The sequence below is a fragment of the Athene noctua genome, chromosome 1 (assembly GCF_965140245.1).
Source record: "Athene noctua chromosome 1, bAthNoc1.hap1.1, whole genome shotgun sequence".
Taxonomy (NCBI): Eukaryota; Metazoa; Chordata; class Aves; order Strigiformes; family Strigidae; genus Athene; species Athene noctua.
The window spans coordinates 59,464,234-59,480,024 of NC_134037.1; the positions used below are offsets into that span (position 1 = coordinate 59,464,234).

Here is a 15,791-nt window from a genome sequence, read left to right on the forward strand (position 1 = left end):
CTTGCTAGGATGTTCCTGCCTTGGTTGAGACCACCTGCACTCATCTTCTGGCTGAAGCACTCTGCCAGCTGTTAATACACAAAAGTGATCAAAGAGACAAACAAACAAAAAAAAAGCTTGGCCTCTGTGTCTTTGAAGTCTGGAGTGAGAAATACTGTTTTTTCCCTGTTGACAAAAAAACAGCAATACAACTTCACTAAATCAGCTATACTCAAGGCTTGCAGGAAATCTCAAAATGTCTATGAAAATACTTCATTCACAAGTAGAATATTGTATTACAAAAAAAAAAAAAGAGGAAAAATAGTAAATGTATAGGATAAATTGTTTTCTTTCAAAAAATGTTCAAAAAAAAAGTGTAATGGAAAAAAAAGATTGTCTGCTTATCATTGAAGACATAAGGTTTTAAACGGTTTATCCAATCACTTATTCATGAGCACTTCATTTTCATGTGAAGTTCAAACAGCAGCCCTGTCAACAGAGGTCGATGGGACACTGATACTTGCTTTTCAGTGCCCACTGCATCTGGTAAGAACACTCAGGAGTGATGTAGGCAGAGCACCAAAACCTGAGTTTTCTATGATGCTATTGTCTTAGTCCTGTTTCTTCGCACCAGACCCAACGGTGGATCCCTGAGTGCATTCCTCCTCAAGGAATGTGATAAGGCATAAAGCCCTGGTTTGAAAGGGGAATACCTGTCCTGCAACCAGCTGTTGCTGGTTATTACAGTTTATCAGAGTGTATAATCAGTCCAGGTTTGTTTATTTATTATTTTTAAATTTTTCAGCTCCTGTTATTCTGGGATTCAGAAACTGGAGGCTGTCTCTCTGTGGATTATCATGTACCCCGGTGAGACTGGTCCTTTTTGGGGACCAGATCCACTTCATGTAACAATTGGTTTACCAAAAAGCCTGAGATGAGGTAATTCCCAGTGTTCCTCTTTGATGTACCAAAGAGGAATAGAGAACTCCTTCCCCAAACTCTGGAAAATGGGTTTTGCTAATGCTTTATAAGCCATACTGCACCAATGAGAGAAAGAGTCACAGAAACTATGAAAAACTGTGAAAGTTGAATCCTTCTAGTTAAATTTCACCCTCATTTTTTTTGTTTTTCCCCTCTCTCAAACTCTGAAAAAGCCAATGACACAAAGCAAAAAAACATTGCCTAGCTCAATAAAGTCTGTAGGTTTTACAGACCATACATATCCTTATTGAGTGGAGCCTAGAGTAACTGGAAATTAAAATGCCAAACCTACCTGCCTTAGTCTGAGAGATAGCTTTTTCATGTTTAACGGGTTCGTGCTCTGCAAAGGAGAACCCTTACATTAGAAAGCTTTTTAATTTTTAGAAGATTTTAAAAATAAAAGATTCTCATCATGTTTTTAAAAGAGGACTTGGCATTATATAATCATATTAGATTTGAGAAAAAAAATTGATAAATCTTTATTGAGAAAAGGTATTTAATTAATGTTATCCCTAAAAAAATTAAAATAATGTCGAAGAAATTTTTTCACTTTTTAATGTGGTTTAAGAAATCACAAAATTCCATTCTGTGTTTTTTAGAAATATCATAGCATTTCTAAAACTGTGAAATGCTTCTACTACTAATTTTGATTGGTATCACCTATCTTCTGTATAGGAAATTCTCCTTAATGTTCAATATAGAAATCATGAAAGTATTTTATTGAAACAGAAGTAGGGTTTTCTCATATAGAATGGCAAATAAAAGTTCAGTATACTGCATAAAGAAAAAATAGCTTTCCATATTTCTATGTTACCCTGGACCCCATAGATATATAGTGAAGCAGTAACAATAATAAATATTATACTGTATTAAAATATAAGCTGTATGCAATTTTGCACTCTTTAAAAACCCAACACTATGTTAAAGTGTTGGTTTTTTGCGATGTCCAAAACGCAACACTATGTTAAAGAAAAAAGAAAGTTATGGCATTTCAGAGGAATGTTAAAAATATGTTTTATTCTGATTTATACCAGCTATGTCTAAATTGTGTAGCAGGTGAGGGCTGCATCATACCAAGAGATAAATCTCGCTGTGGCTTGGATCAGAGCCCTAGCCAGAGGATTGCACAGACCTCTTCTTATCTGTATCCCCCTTGATTTTTTCCGGTGCAAAACTGTCATGGAGGCAGAGGGCACAGGAGGGTCTTAGCCTGAATTGGAAAATGGTTTCCATGCAAACTGAGACCTGTGAAACACACCTGGTCTTGCATTACAAAGACAGTAATGGAAAGCCTGTTTCGTAAGCCCAAATTTCCTGTGAGTTTGAGTTGATGCATCCCATCTTAAACTACTAGAGCTTTGACAATGTAAAAAATACCTTCCTCCTAAAAGCTGCAGTAGAAATATTCTTTATCAACTTGATACTTACTGTGTTCAAGAGATTTCTCTGAGGTAGCTAGAAGTAAACAAAAAAGGTGCAATTTAATAATTTTGTGACTCTAATACAGGATTTAATGTATTAATGACATTTGTAGACACATAAAATAAATGTTCAGTGAAATCTATATTAAAATGTGCAACAGTTAGCATTGTCTTATAGTACTCACCCCAGGCACCTAACTGGACACTTAGTTAAGGAACACAGGCACCCTAATTTCCTCATTTAGCTAATGTTTGATATAAATACCTGGAAGGCTCTGCATCTCCTTGGTGGGCTGAGTTGCCCTCGCTAAATGGAGACCATATATATCAAACCTAGGGCAACTATCTTGCTATGGTGAGGTGCTCAGGTCATGCCTGCTAAGAGACAGGGCAAGTTCAGGCCATAAATTGTCCAATACAGGACAAAGCCAGACAAATAATTTTAGGTTGGGTGATGAAATGACACCTAGGGCAATCTAAATGTAAGAGTCCCTGACAATTGCACCTGCCTTGGCGATGTCAATGCATTTCAGACACATTCAGTCATACTCCAAGGAGTAGAAAGACATATTAAAAAATATAATTAACATACTGAGGGCACATCTAAACAAAAGGATTCAGCATTTCAGTGCCACAGTTCCTAAACTTTGTGCTATTTCATTTTCTACTTTTTTCCAGAAAAAACAGATGAGATAAAACTGAAAACTGAGCTAATACTTTCCATGGACCTTAAGAGAACGTTTCTCAGGTTAAGTGAGAGCTCAGGGAGCTGTACCCAATGCCATTACTGGTTCTACAGAAGGAAGTGAAATGCCAAGACCTAGCCTACCAGCTGGATTTGTCTTGACTTTGGCAAGGCAGCTGTTGTTTTTAAGAGATTAAAGGCTCTACCACCTGCATGTAGCAGTCTGCTGTGTGTGGAAGAGTGTAATCCCACAGACAGTTACAGTAGTGCAGGGGATGAGCTGCCTTTGTAGGCCCAGCAACACAAGCAATAATTCTGCTGCTGTGAGCTCCCAGGATGTGATTCACTGAGCTCCCGAGTTCCCACTCGGGGCAAAAACTAACTGCTGTGCAAGTGGGTTTTCATTTTGCTTCTTTTCCCTGCAGTATAAAACTGCTCCCATTTTATATCCAGCCTCTATTTAATCCAAGTTGTTGCTGTGCATTTAAGGCGACAGCAGCTGGAGATCATGTGCAGAGCAATGCAAAAATAGTGGAACATTTTGGGGGGTAATAGAGACTAAAGATACAAATTAAAGGTATATACTTGCTCCTAAGTGAGGAATCATAAATAAGAAACAGCAGAAAAACAGGGATCCTATGACAAAGACACATTTTTTACCTTTATGTACGTAAGAAAACCTTCTTGTAAATTTAGGCTCAATTGTTTTGCCTAAACACCCCAAAACCCACAAAAAACAGAGCCCTAAACATCATAAACTTGTGTAAATTCTAATTTGTCTAAAATATGTCTGAAATTTATCAAGAAAATTAATTTTGTATTGTGCCAAAAGACATAGTGAGATATGCTCATCTAGCTATGAATTTCAATTTGCAAAAGGAAACACATGGCAAATATTAAAAAAAGCAATCTGTATTTTAGAGGCTGGTATAATGACTTACATTACAGAATATTGTCACATAACACTTTCAGTGACCACCAACAATGATCAGAGCTAGGTCACATATGAACAGTATTAATTTAAAGACTCTTTACTGACACTGCTTAATGAATTTTACAAACAAGCTTTTGTTATAGCATCCTCATCGCAGGTTTGCAATTTGTCTGAAAACACTAAAATCAAACCAAAATCATTATCCTAGTGAAGTCAGTGCAGTTATTTCCCTTTTGCTGCTAGTGAATATGAGTCACAGAGAACGTTAAAGCAATAGGAACTCAGTCGAGGACTGGTCCCTCAAGTTTAGGAATGTATCTGTGTTGCCCTTGTCCATATTTTATGTGGAGGTATTAATTAGCCAATCTGAAATAGTGCCAGTATCCAGCCAGAGCTTGAACACTGACATTATTGTTATCAGAGCTTTACCTAAAAGCATAGCCTTCTTTATTCCAGTGTAACACTCAGAGATATTTCTACCACATGTTTTTATGAAATAATGAGGATCTTCTAAAGTTAAAAGTGTTTACAAAACATTTATGTTTTGCCAAATCTGTTAACTATGATTTCAGTCCGTTCAATATTAATCCTATCCTTATCTGTCATATTATCTCATCAAAGTTGTAATTCTAATGACTTATAGAGTAAGTAAAAAGCTGAAAAATGAGATCCTAAGACGCTTAGTTTAATTTTTACAGTATCACAATTGTCTATATCACAGACACCCTGATTTTTAGTCTAGTTAGTGAAAACAGGAAGAAGGTAAAGGCTAAATGTCAATGACCTGCTCAGACTTTCTAGAATATATAATGAAATATTAAATGGTATTTAACCTAAAGGGTGAGAAATGAAAGGCTGCTCTCACTCATTTCATGTAGTATCTTGTTTAAATAATATTTCTTTATATGGTTCCTAGATAAACTGTGAAGCTCCATGTAAAATGTGCAGATGTTGAAAATTTTCATGATTTTAAAATGCGACGGGGCAAATTAGAAAAAAATATCTATCAAGTGCTCTTAAACGTGAAGATATTGTTTCTGGCTTGGGAAGTTCCTGAGCTGAGATCTTGGGAGGTCACAAGGCCCTCTCTATGTGGCCTTTCTATTCCTGTACCCTTCCTTAGGCCTTTGCTTGTTTGGCCATTAGTGGAGAAAGGATGTTGGGTTAGATGAACTTTTGGTGTCACTTCAAACAGCTGTTCCGATGTTATTAACTAATAGGACTACCTGTTGGGTAAATAACTGCTTGTTGTTCACAACATTAGAAAATTCACTCCTAAGTAAGTACTTTATTTCCATTTGTTTAACACTTAAACTATATTAGAGGAGGAAAAGGGTCAGATTCAGATCTAATGAGAACAGCTGGATCTTTGATGAAATACTTGAAGCTACATAAGATCTGAGCTGGATCAATAAAATTACCTGATTCTGCCCTCACCAAAAATGTTTTTGAAGTTTCTTTTGTGTCATTCTAAATTAAACTTGGTAGCTAGGCTTGGTAGTTATCTTGCTAGCTTTTCACATTCACTTTAAATTTTCTTTGACTCTTGTCTGCTATTCTGAATGTCAGAAGGGTATTAATTCTATATGGCATATTTTTGTAAATTAGCTTCTGATATGGGTTCAGAAAAGAAATCCTCTGGTTTATTGAACCATAAATTGGTGAGGCTAAAAGCAGAACGTGATTTTTGATGATAACATGTCTATTTTCCATCTGGATAACAGTTATTTGCTGTTCAGACAGCAAATATATTTGTGAGTGTGCACACTCTGTAAGAAAAGAATATGTTGTACAGGAAATGAAAGTAATGCCAGAACTACTTGTTTTAGCGAAGAATAACAGAATAAGAATACATGCTGCAACTGAGAAAATTATTTCTAATTTTATGTGTATTATAAATAAGAAAGTTACTTTCCATTAGTGTAAGTAAGAGTCTGGATCATCTCTCATTAAAGAGAAGACAAAGACTCTTTAACAGGATTTGAACTGGGCATTAGACAAACACACCCATGATGTTAATTTGTAACATTAGAGGCTGAACGAGGAGTTAAGATCAACAGGAGTCTTTTAATAGAATTCTTAAGATTTGTGCCTTAACCTTCCAGTTTATGCATCATGACCAAGGATAAATCTTTGATTTCCTTATTCAAGATAAATAAGTCCATTGTCCCTGAAAATGAACTCTAGACAAACTAAAAATTTGTTCCTTAGACAAACTAATGGACATTCCTCCTTCAAAATTCAGAGGGAATACTGTAGTCTGCAAGAGTTTAGTATGCCACATTATTGTGCCTAATCATCAATGTGCTTTAAATTCAAGGTTGAATAAAACAGTTTTGTTCTAGTCAGTGCAAGGTTTTTCAGGCTGTGGAGCAACTATGTTACCAAAAAGTCAACCAGAATAAAACATATTCCTTACATTGAGCCAGTTCAGAAGTCTCAGACGATAACAACTTTGGGAAAAGAAGGGATATTAGGATTTACCACTTTGTTCAAGAAGATCTCCCCACTTTTCTGAAGTTATTGTCTGTACTCTTTGTCATTCGAAGAAGTCAAATGGTCCCACAAGTTTTCTAGATCAGCAGACCTGATCCCTCATATCTGACCACGTCCTACTCAAGCCTGCTGGCTGACTGAGCAGCTGGCGGATTGATTGTGCAGAAAAAACAGTCTAATGAGCATATGTCTAAAAAAATGTCTCTTCACAAAACAGATTAGCTGCAGCAAGCTTCCTATAAAGAGAATAGCTTGTGCTCACCCTGACCTCTGCTCTACTTTAGAAAATTGCCTTGGCAGTGTATGGCCAATAGTTACCCTACGGATGGGTTAAAGCAAAGGAAGCAAGAAGAGTGTGGTGGTGGCATGAATAGAAGAAGATGGTGTATGATTATATTAAAGTGCCAGCCTTATCCTTACAGGATCTCATGATTCCTTACAGCATTCACTTTACAGTTCTGGTTTACTTTGAACCTACCATTTTCCAGGATATTTGTCCATGTTTCTACACATTAAGGAAGTATTATCCCACATTAACATGATAGGTTTGACATACTAAAAGCGGTTTATCTAAGGCTGTCTGGAAGGTTTGCAGGGAAGCAGAGAACTTGAGCTTCCAGCTAGTGCTCTCACTGTTACTTATTATCAAGGAGTGCGTGTCTGGGTCTGTGCAGCACCACAGACTTCCTCGGACCACTCTTTCAGCAGGACTCTTGTGACGAATGATGACAACAGGGTAAATAGTTAAGGCAAGCCCTCCTAAAATGCCATGGTTGCCATTATAATTTATAATTATAAACTGATATGAGAGCCTGTAGGGTATTCACTTGCAACAGACTGATCTTTCTATTGCCACTTTCCACCAAATAGCTGTCAGGCTGCTCTCACAGTTCCTTGTGCCTTATTTCCATTACCAGAGCAGCCTGGTTCCAGATATCTGCCTTCATACAGTTAGCATGCTTGTGTCCTTGCTGTTTGGTTTGCCTTAGACCTCAAGGCTGCATAGTGAAGAATGTGCTGACTTTGGGTTTTCGGGGATTTTGCTGTTGTTGTCTAGAAAAACTTTTTTTTTTTTTTTTTAATTAAATATTTATTTTTAACTGGCAATTCAAGAATACCTTATATAGCTGGGAAAAACAAAAAGTAGTTCAGAAAGAGGAGGGAAGGGAGAAACTTTAGCATGGCATAAATATAGTAGAAGTAGCAAAGAAGTACAGACATTTCCAACATTTTAAAATGATTTTTAATGAGAGGAATTGCTTCAACTTCAATCTGAGATGCATGCCTGTAGGGAGCATCAATAATGATCCCAATCTTTCTCTGTTTCCCAGTTTGTCAGTTAAACAATAGAAATGCACTGGGAAATGTAAGTCTTGTTGAAACAGCAATCTTGTATGATAGCACTGAAAGCTAATGTCTTTAAAGTACTATAAGTCTTAAAATCCCAGGAGGACAATCTTCCATCGACGGAGCTGGAAAGAATAAAATTTCAGTCAAATGTAGATGAGGTACATGTGCTGCATTAATGCATTTCATCTTTAGGCACGTGTGGCGAAAGACCTGAAGAGCTTCCTCTCAATATCATCCTCAGCTTCTGACGTTTTCATGTGCTTTTCCCTGAAATTGTTGGATGGGAACATACAGATGAGGGAGAATATGCTTAACAAGCTTTCACTCTTAGTAATATCAGTTTTACATTTGCATATAGCTAAGGCAACACATAGCCAAGCTCAGGCCATGCTTTATTGCAACACAGATTATTGACTCATAAAGGGTAACTGAGTGAAACTGGGCAGACTGAGGGATGTAGGATGTTAGAGTGATACTTGTTTTCTGAATATTGGTTATGCAAAAGTAGTGTTGTTCACCATTGTATATAAACAATTAGAGCCAAAAAGAGCACCTCCTGCAGATGTTAACATTCATTTATATTTAAATCTTCAGTCTATTTCATAATGTCTGTTATTTGTGAAAGGTGCCAAACTAAACCCTTGGGTCCAGATTCCATGCAATTACATTGAATATGAACGTCTTTGCTGAGCTTCTTCTGATCTATGACTGGATTTGTAAAAGTATAATCATGGCTGAATGTTATTACATATGTTATTAAAAACATAAAATAATTGCCATTAAGACAAGAATAAGATGACCTCATGAAAATCTAGAAAAGAAGAATTTTGGAGGAGAGATTAGTTGATATAAGGAGTGGAGAATAATAAAAAATAACTAGGTTTTGAAAAGGTGGACTGTTCCCAGTGTTCTACGCAAATTAATATGATGATTAAAGCAGAGGGCTAATGACTAGCTTCTAGAGGCAGAACGTCTTAAGCCATCTTCGTTCCTCATGAAATGTTGCTGATCACTGTTTTTGCTTTAATTACAACTTCGTAAGAGCACATTTCTGAAAATGATGTCTGCATAGATAAAAAAGGAAATGTAGATTACCACCAGAATAACTGTTCATTCTGGAATTTCATCTGAATAGAATACCTCTAAACATTCATTCGCAGACATCTTTTGTACAGAGCAATAAAATAATAGTTTATCCCATGGGGAAATTTTTAGCCAATTAAACATGTGTTATATGAATATCCAGGTGTTTAAGCATATTATGCTGATTGGCAGGTGAGAGTGTTGCTGACACGATGCCAATATACATGTATTGCACCTAACATAGTAACAACACAGGCCACCAATTACACAGATCAGTCTTTCTTCAGAAATCACAGCTGTTTCATAATCATCAAAATACTAGTTTAACTGCCTCCATTTATTGGTAGCAGAGGCTGAATAAATTACTGTTGTACTTTAAGGCGAGTAAGAAAGATTAACACAAGTTGTAACCATAATTGCAATGGAAATGCTATGCCAGGACTATCAATGTGAGTTGATTTGCAGGTTTGTTGTTACATAAGACATACAAAAAAAGTATAATCTCAATTTTACCTTGAATGGATTACAAAGATGTAACCAATGACAAAGTTTAGATTAAATCCTGTTGAGAATAAAATTGTGGGTATTTATTTTTTTAAAAATTGATGCAAGTTTGCATCATAGTTTTACGTGTCTTAACTATGAATACACTGAAAAAGAGGTGTTAAGGAGATAAACATGGAGTTTGTACTTTAATGTTAAGAATTTAGATTAAACAATTGCATTAGTCCTGCCATCTAAGTACAATGAGAGTGGATATTCAATCAGCTATTAAGATCTATAAATGACTTCCTGTTTTTTCTCACCTTTCTTCTCTCTCCATGTCAGATTCTTAGAAGAGAGGGAGGGTTGGTAAAATAATTAACAACAAACTCTCCTGATGTTCGCTGTAGTTTGTTTTCTATTTTAGTTACTAAATCTAAACTATGTTCCTTGTTATAATCAAGTCAGAAATATAGGTATCTCTGGGGGGAAATTCTTTGCATTCTGACAGATATAAGACAGATGAAACACTCTCTGCAGATGCTTATTTTTCTCCATTAAATCTAAAGTGGGACTAGGGTGAATAGTTTCAGTGCAGATGACTAACTTTAGACATCTAAATTTGTATGAGTTAAAGTTTCTTAATGGTTAAATTCATCTGACATTCTAAAAAAGTTCTTAAATGTATGAATTCAGTGAAAAGTCTTGATCCCGCTGCACTCATCATTCCTCTACCTACTTTCTTCTTATATTGAGTGGGTACTTTGAAGGGTGTCTTCTGGTCATGTTTTATGCTAACTGAAATATCTGCAACATGGAAAGTACATAAACCTGGTCCCTGTAGATATGGCCATCACTCAATAAAGGTTGTACAGATCATTAAATGCCACATAACCCTGCAAAATGGACATAAATTATTTCTACCTCCCAAGACTGTTGAGACAAGGTAAACAGAGGTCAATCAAATTTCAGCTAACTAATGTAAACTTTTTAAAGCATTTTCCATATTCATGAAATTTCTCCATATATCAATATTCCTTGAAAATGCCAGGATTTTGTTGCTGCAGCATGGGAAGTCAAAGCTCACTAATGCATGGCCAGTCATCTATTAAATAAAAATTATTTTTAGGCAGGAGTGGAGTTACATTTAAGAATAAAATGTAGTTTAAGACTCCTGTAAAGTGTTCTTCGGAAAAAGTGCGTTATTTAGTTCTTAATCTGATTCAGGAAGGCAATGTTAACCACCGGCTCAAAGATCCTTTGGGCTCCATCTTGTGGCTAATTCAACGACTGTTACCTCGAGAGAGATGCCTGCCTTCAACTACAGCCAAAATAGCACTGCTAGTTTAAACAGCACAGTTGCATGTGACTGTTTTTATTATTTTATCATACGTAATACTGTTTTTTTTTAAGGAAATTCTTTTAAAAGTATTTCTACTTTTTTTTTTTCTTTTTTTTTTCTTTTTTTTTCTTTCCCCTCTGTTAAAGAACACACATTCTGTTAGGAGGCTGTGCAATCCACTTTGCAGTTATAGAATTAAAAAGTCCATTTTCTTATCCTTTGAGGCATGTTAGAAAACCACATAATGAATGTGTGGCTCATGTTGCGCCTTGCACCAGCGACACGTGCAGCTGAGCAGAAATCCCATGCTGCTGCCACCATTTGCTTTATGAATAAGTAGACCGCCTTCCAGTTTTTCTGTTCAGCTCCAAAGTTAAGCTGTTTTGAAATGCACTACTGCCCAGTTCTTCAGTTTGGAAAGCATCTTGATTTTTATATACATTGAAAATGGACACAGCTGTACCTTGGCCAGTTTATACCACAGTCTGTATGCAGAGCAGCAGTTTTCAAGCAATGGATAGGGTACTATTACCAGGAGTAATTGAAGGAAACTGTCTTTTACTGGAGTGGCAAAAATGGTTATTTTGGGGCTGGAATGTACATGCCTTGCCCATTTTCTGCATTTGTGTGATATTAGCTCCACTCAGACTGTATGCAGTTTTTTATACCATGACGCATTTATTAGGAAAAGGTCAAAATGTGATCCTTCATACTGTCCTGTCAATTTATTATTGATGAAATTTGTCAGATGAATGTGTTTTTTGGTTTCCTGAAAAATATTAAATGAATTTAAGAGCAAGCTGCCAGAGCGATAATGTTGAAAATCAGGACAGGAGTCATGTTATTGACAGGCAGCTAGCTTCTGCATCTCACTAGCTTAGGAGTATTCAGCATGTCTAACTGTATGTAGTCTATATAGGAGATGAGACTCCCAGAAGACAACTACCCTGAATTAGATGTGCACTCTAACTTGCTCTCAGAAACAAGACAGGGCTGTCTCTCCCTTGTTCATTTGCTATAGGGAGCCTGGAGGAACCAACTTCCTGGCAACTCAGGTTCGTGATTCACATTAAACAATGGGATGGATCTTCTTACATGTAGGCATGTGGATGCATAACCCACAGGGATTATGAGATGGTTAAATCCTGTTTGGGTTCACTAGAATCACAGAAGTAATGAACCTTCAGGCAAGCTTTCCTGAGACTGACCTGGAGAGAGAATTTACTAAGCTTGTTAAGGTTGCTTGCTTGGCATCTTCATCTCAGTTCATGCCCCTTTAGTCAGAAATCAATAAGGTGTGGGAGCTATGAACTGAAATGAGAAATTCCGTTTTATGCAGAACTAGGAGACCTTGAAATAGGCTTTAATCTGGCCCCATTTCAAACAAAGCTTTTTTGGAACTCTATTTTGAAATATAAAAATACTGGTTTGGTTTTTAAAATATTAACCATCCTTTCCTTTAAAAAGGACACTAAAAACTGAAAAATATGGTCAAATATTTTGGTTTTACAGCTCTGTTTATCATTTTTTGGAGGTGTCCTAAAGCTGATGGGCTTTATCTCACATCACCAATGCCTGAGTCTGTTGTAATTCACTTGAATCCCTGCTTTAAGTGTTTTGAATTGTGAGCAAGAGTTAAAAATTCTTATTACTGGCAGCCAGATTTGCTCTTGGGGATTTTAGGGAGTGCCTTCCTCATGCAAAGAGTTGCTAGCTCTTGCTCTTTAGGAACTGACAACTTTCTACACATTTCTGTGACAGCACCTCTACCTCACACATGTTGAAAGAAGGCATAACATGATGCTGGAAGCCGAAGCTAACTATTTTCTAGGACTTCAGTCACAAAGTCTTAGGGAGCTAACCTTTCAAATAGAAATGGTTAATGCATAAACTTCGTTCATAAATTGTGCTTTAAGGTTCCTGCTAGTATCATTCATATTTGGAGAAATCTGTGAAGTACGTAAGCTTTCTCCATCTTAATTTTGTTCTTTTCTGTCTCTTCTTTCAAACTCCTTCATGTCTGATTTATGCTATGCACAGAATATACCATCGATAGAAATTGTCATTCCATCTTCTTTTCTTTTTATGATGGCTTGTCACAGTATTGCTCATTATTCTTGTTCTTCTAGATGAGGGGTGTGTATTTGAATAAGACAGAATAATTGGAGAAAGCTTTGTGTACAGTACAGTGCTTATGTGCTGCATGATTCGCATGAGAAATGCTAAAGTGGTATTTGAACTGTACATGCTACTACCATAATATATTTTGGATAATGAGCCAGTCAATTTAGAGTGCTGCCTGGTTACTTCTATTAACTTTTGCAGCTGGACAAAAATTACTGTATCTTTAAGCAAAACTATCAAATATTGCCCCTTTTTATTGCCAGTCAGAGGAATACACATGCAGCCTGGAGCAGTTTTTTATGATAGGAGACTAAGCAGAAATAAATAAAATCTGATCATATTAGGAGTTAGCTAGTAACATGCAATATTTTCCATGTGGGGCCTGCAGACAGTGTGAAGCTAGGTGAGAAAGCTAAAGCATGGCATGTTCGTTTTTTGGAAGAGGCCTTGTTGTCTCCATTTGTCCAGTCTAGTGCACATCTACTGAAGATGGGAACATCATTGAACCAGTTTTCCTTAGTTACTGGAAAATTTCATTTGACTAACATGTTTTCCACTAGAAACACTACCTTCCTTGCTGACAATGTTGGTTATGATCTCAGAAAACCAGAAAGAGGATTAGTCTAAAAATAAATGACCAAAGCTGACTTTCAGTTCACACCTCTACGTTTCTGTGAAGTAAGCCGGTGGTAACCAGCAGGGTGAGATACAATCTGCCCTGAGTCAGGTGCTTGAAAGTATCCTGTCTATACTTGTTGATAAAATCCTTTCAATAAACTAAGAAATTTGAGGAAATAATATTTTTTTTTAGCAGAAAATACATAAAAAATAAAATAAAATGGAAAAATTGATCCAACTTCCAAGAATGTTCATTAAAAAAATGCATTTTTTAAATCAGTTTTATTTGGGAAGATTATGGTTAAGGAAGAGAAAAATCCTCATCTGTAAAAAATGAACTAAGGGCAAACAGTACATATTTCAAACAAATTCCCTTGATGTTCTTCCGTAAATGAATGGACCCATAACCTGTGGCAAGGCTGATAGAAGTAGCACCCTTAGCAATTACTTCACTCTTTTCTTTCCATTAAGGATGTAACAGTCCATGTGATAAATTCAAGACTGTGAACACAGCAGGCATTTTGATGTCTGAAAACCAATAGCTGTAAGTGTAGTTGCCAGTTTTCTGATTTTCCCTGCTTCATGTGCTACCTTTTATGCCTCAGTTGTTGCAAATTAATCTTTGGACAAAATATCCTGCTTGATACCTATTAAGCATGGTTGTTTTTGATAACCAAAATGAATTTTATTATTCTGTTCAACACATGAGCTGAAATTTTGGCTTCAGTGGAGTGAATGGGAATTTTGCCACTATCGTCAACACAGCCAAGATTTCACTCATATGCTGCTAAAACAGTTGAAACTATATATTTTTTTCCAGTTCAGTTAATGACTGTGTATAGGGATAACAGAAAAAGTAATAAATTATCAGGATTGAAAATATCTTTATGCATAGACAGCAAAGGTTGTCTCCATTGTGCAACTATGTGAATCACAGAATTTCCAAACCTTTTTGAAAAGGCAAAAGACACTCTCCCGGCCCAAAAATTATCCCCCATCAGTCGACTTCAGAAATAAAGAGCCAATCTTTTTCTCACTTACTCAGTACAAAATCTCAAATAATCCTCTGAAATCTATGGAAAAGTTCTGAAATGTTCCCAGTTTAGTGACCAAAATATGGTTTATAAACCAAATAATCAATAAAGTTGAATAGATTAAAGAAAATTATCACTTTAGTGCTAATATTTCATTATTTTTGCAGTTGAAATGAAATTGACAAATTACAAAAATATGTTTCAACTCAGCAAATCTTATTCTGAAAGACAACACTATGAATAGATATTTAGGGTCTGATAAATACAGTATATTTATCTTTAAATATTTAATGGTTTTGGTTCTGATTCAGAGAGAATTTTTCTACTAATCTGTTAAAATACCGAAGAATGACTTCAGCAAAGCTCACATTCATGCTATGTACATATCTGAAAAGAGGAAATTAAATGTACCAAGGAAAGCGCCTTCTGCAAAGAACAAACAGCCAGGTCAGCATGCACACAGTACACAGAGAACAAGTTTTGTTCTCTTTGACAAATCCTAACATGGTAACAAAAGCTTTTCATTTTCTTCCCAATCAGAATGATGAAGTGTCTGATACTGGGCTGTGTTGGCCTGTGGTAAAAGGAGCCAACAATACTGGAAATGACAACTGTGTTATCACAGTAGGAGTAGATAAAGCCGGCTGATGGTAGCACATGAGGTGGTGTATGTCATTGCAATTGTATCACTGAAAGAAAGAATTATTTCTCACAGTGATCACAGCCTGAAAGACACTTCAGTCAAGGGAAAATAATTGATTTACCTTTCTTCTCCCCCTCCTTTTTCACCGCAGCTGAAACAGAAATAAAAATACTATATTTTCACAACTGAAGTTAATAACATGTAATATCAGTAAAAATAATTCAGACACCTATATATGAGCCTTTTGTGTACATATCTCAAACCATACATATATTATGCAATATAGGAATAGATTTCTTTGCCATATGAAAAAAACTGATGATCAGAAGGATGAAGTGTTTCTTCAAAGACACCCAGCTCTGCTATTGATGAGACCAAACATCTTTTTAGATTCTCACACTTGATTTTAGTCTCAAAGTCATCGTTCCTCCCAGACACTAATACTGAGAGATAGAAGCACAGTTTTAATATCGTAAAATTAACAGCAAAGGAGGATAGACTATAATGGGAAGGCATGGAGGGGTAAAGGGAGTCTGAAGGAAGGTTATGAAGCATCATCCATTTGAGAGAAATATGTGGAGTTTTGCTATTAAAGTTGTAGTGGTAAACACATGCCTA

General features: G+C 36.2%; 1 protein-coding gene across 12 annotated transcripts in view; it reads right to left on the reverse strand.

Moving 5' to 3' along the window:
* The window catches only part of TRDN (triadin), a 244,997-nt gene that overhangs the window by 35,659 nt on the left and 193,547 nt on the right, over positions 1-15,791 (reverse strand). For 10 of the 12 annotated variants that reach the window (XM_074896244.1, XM_074896239.1, XM_074896247.1 and 7 more), the window contains 3 exons: positions 15,295-15,324; positions 2,389-2,415; positions 1,253-1,300 (listed from right to left, as the gene is read on the reverse strand). In XM_074896244.1, coding sequence (XP_074752345.1) covers positions 1,253-1,300; positions 2,389-2,415; positions 15,295-15,324 — 105 coding nt within the window. The remainder of the gene's footprint in view (positions 1-1,252; positions 1,301-2,388; positions 2,416-15,294; positions 15,325-15,791) is intronic. The other 2 variants (XM_074896246.1, XM_074896241.1) reach the window with 1 other exon arrangement.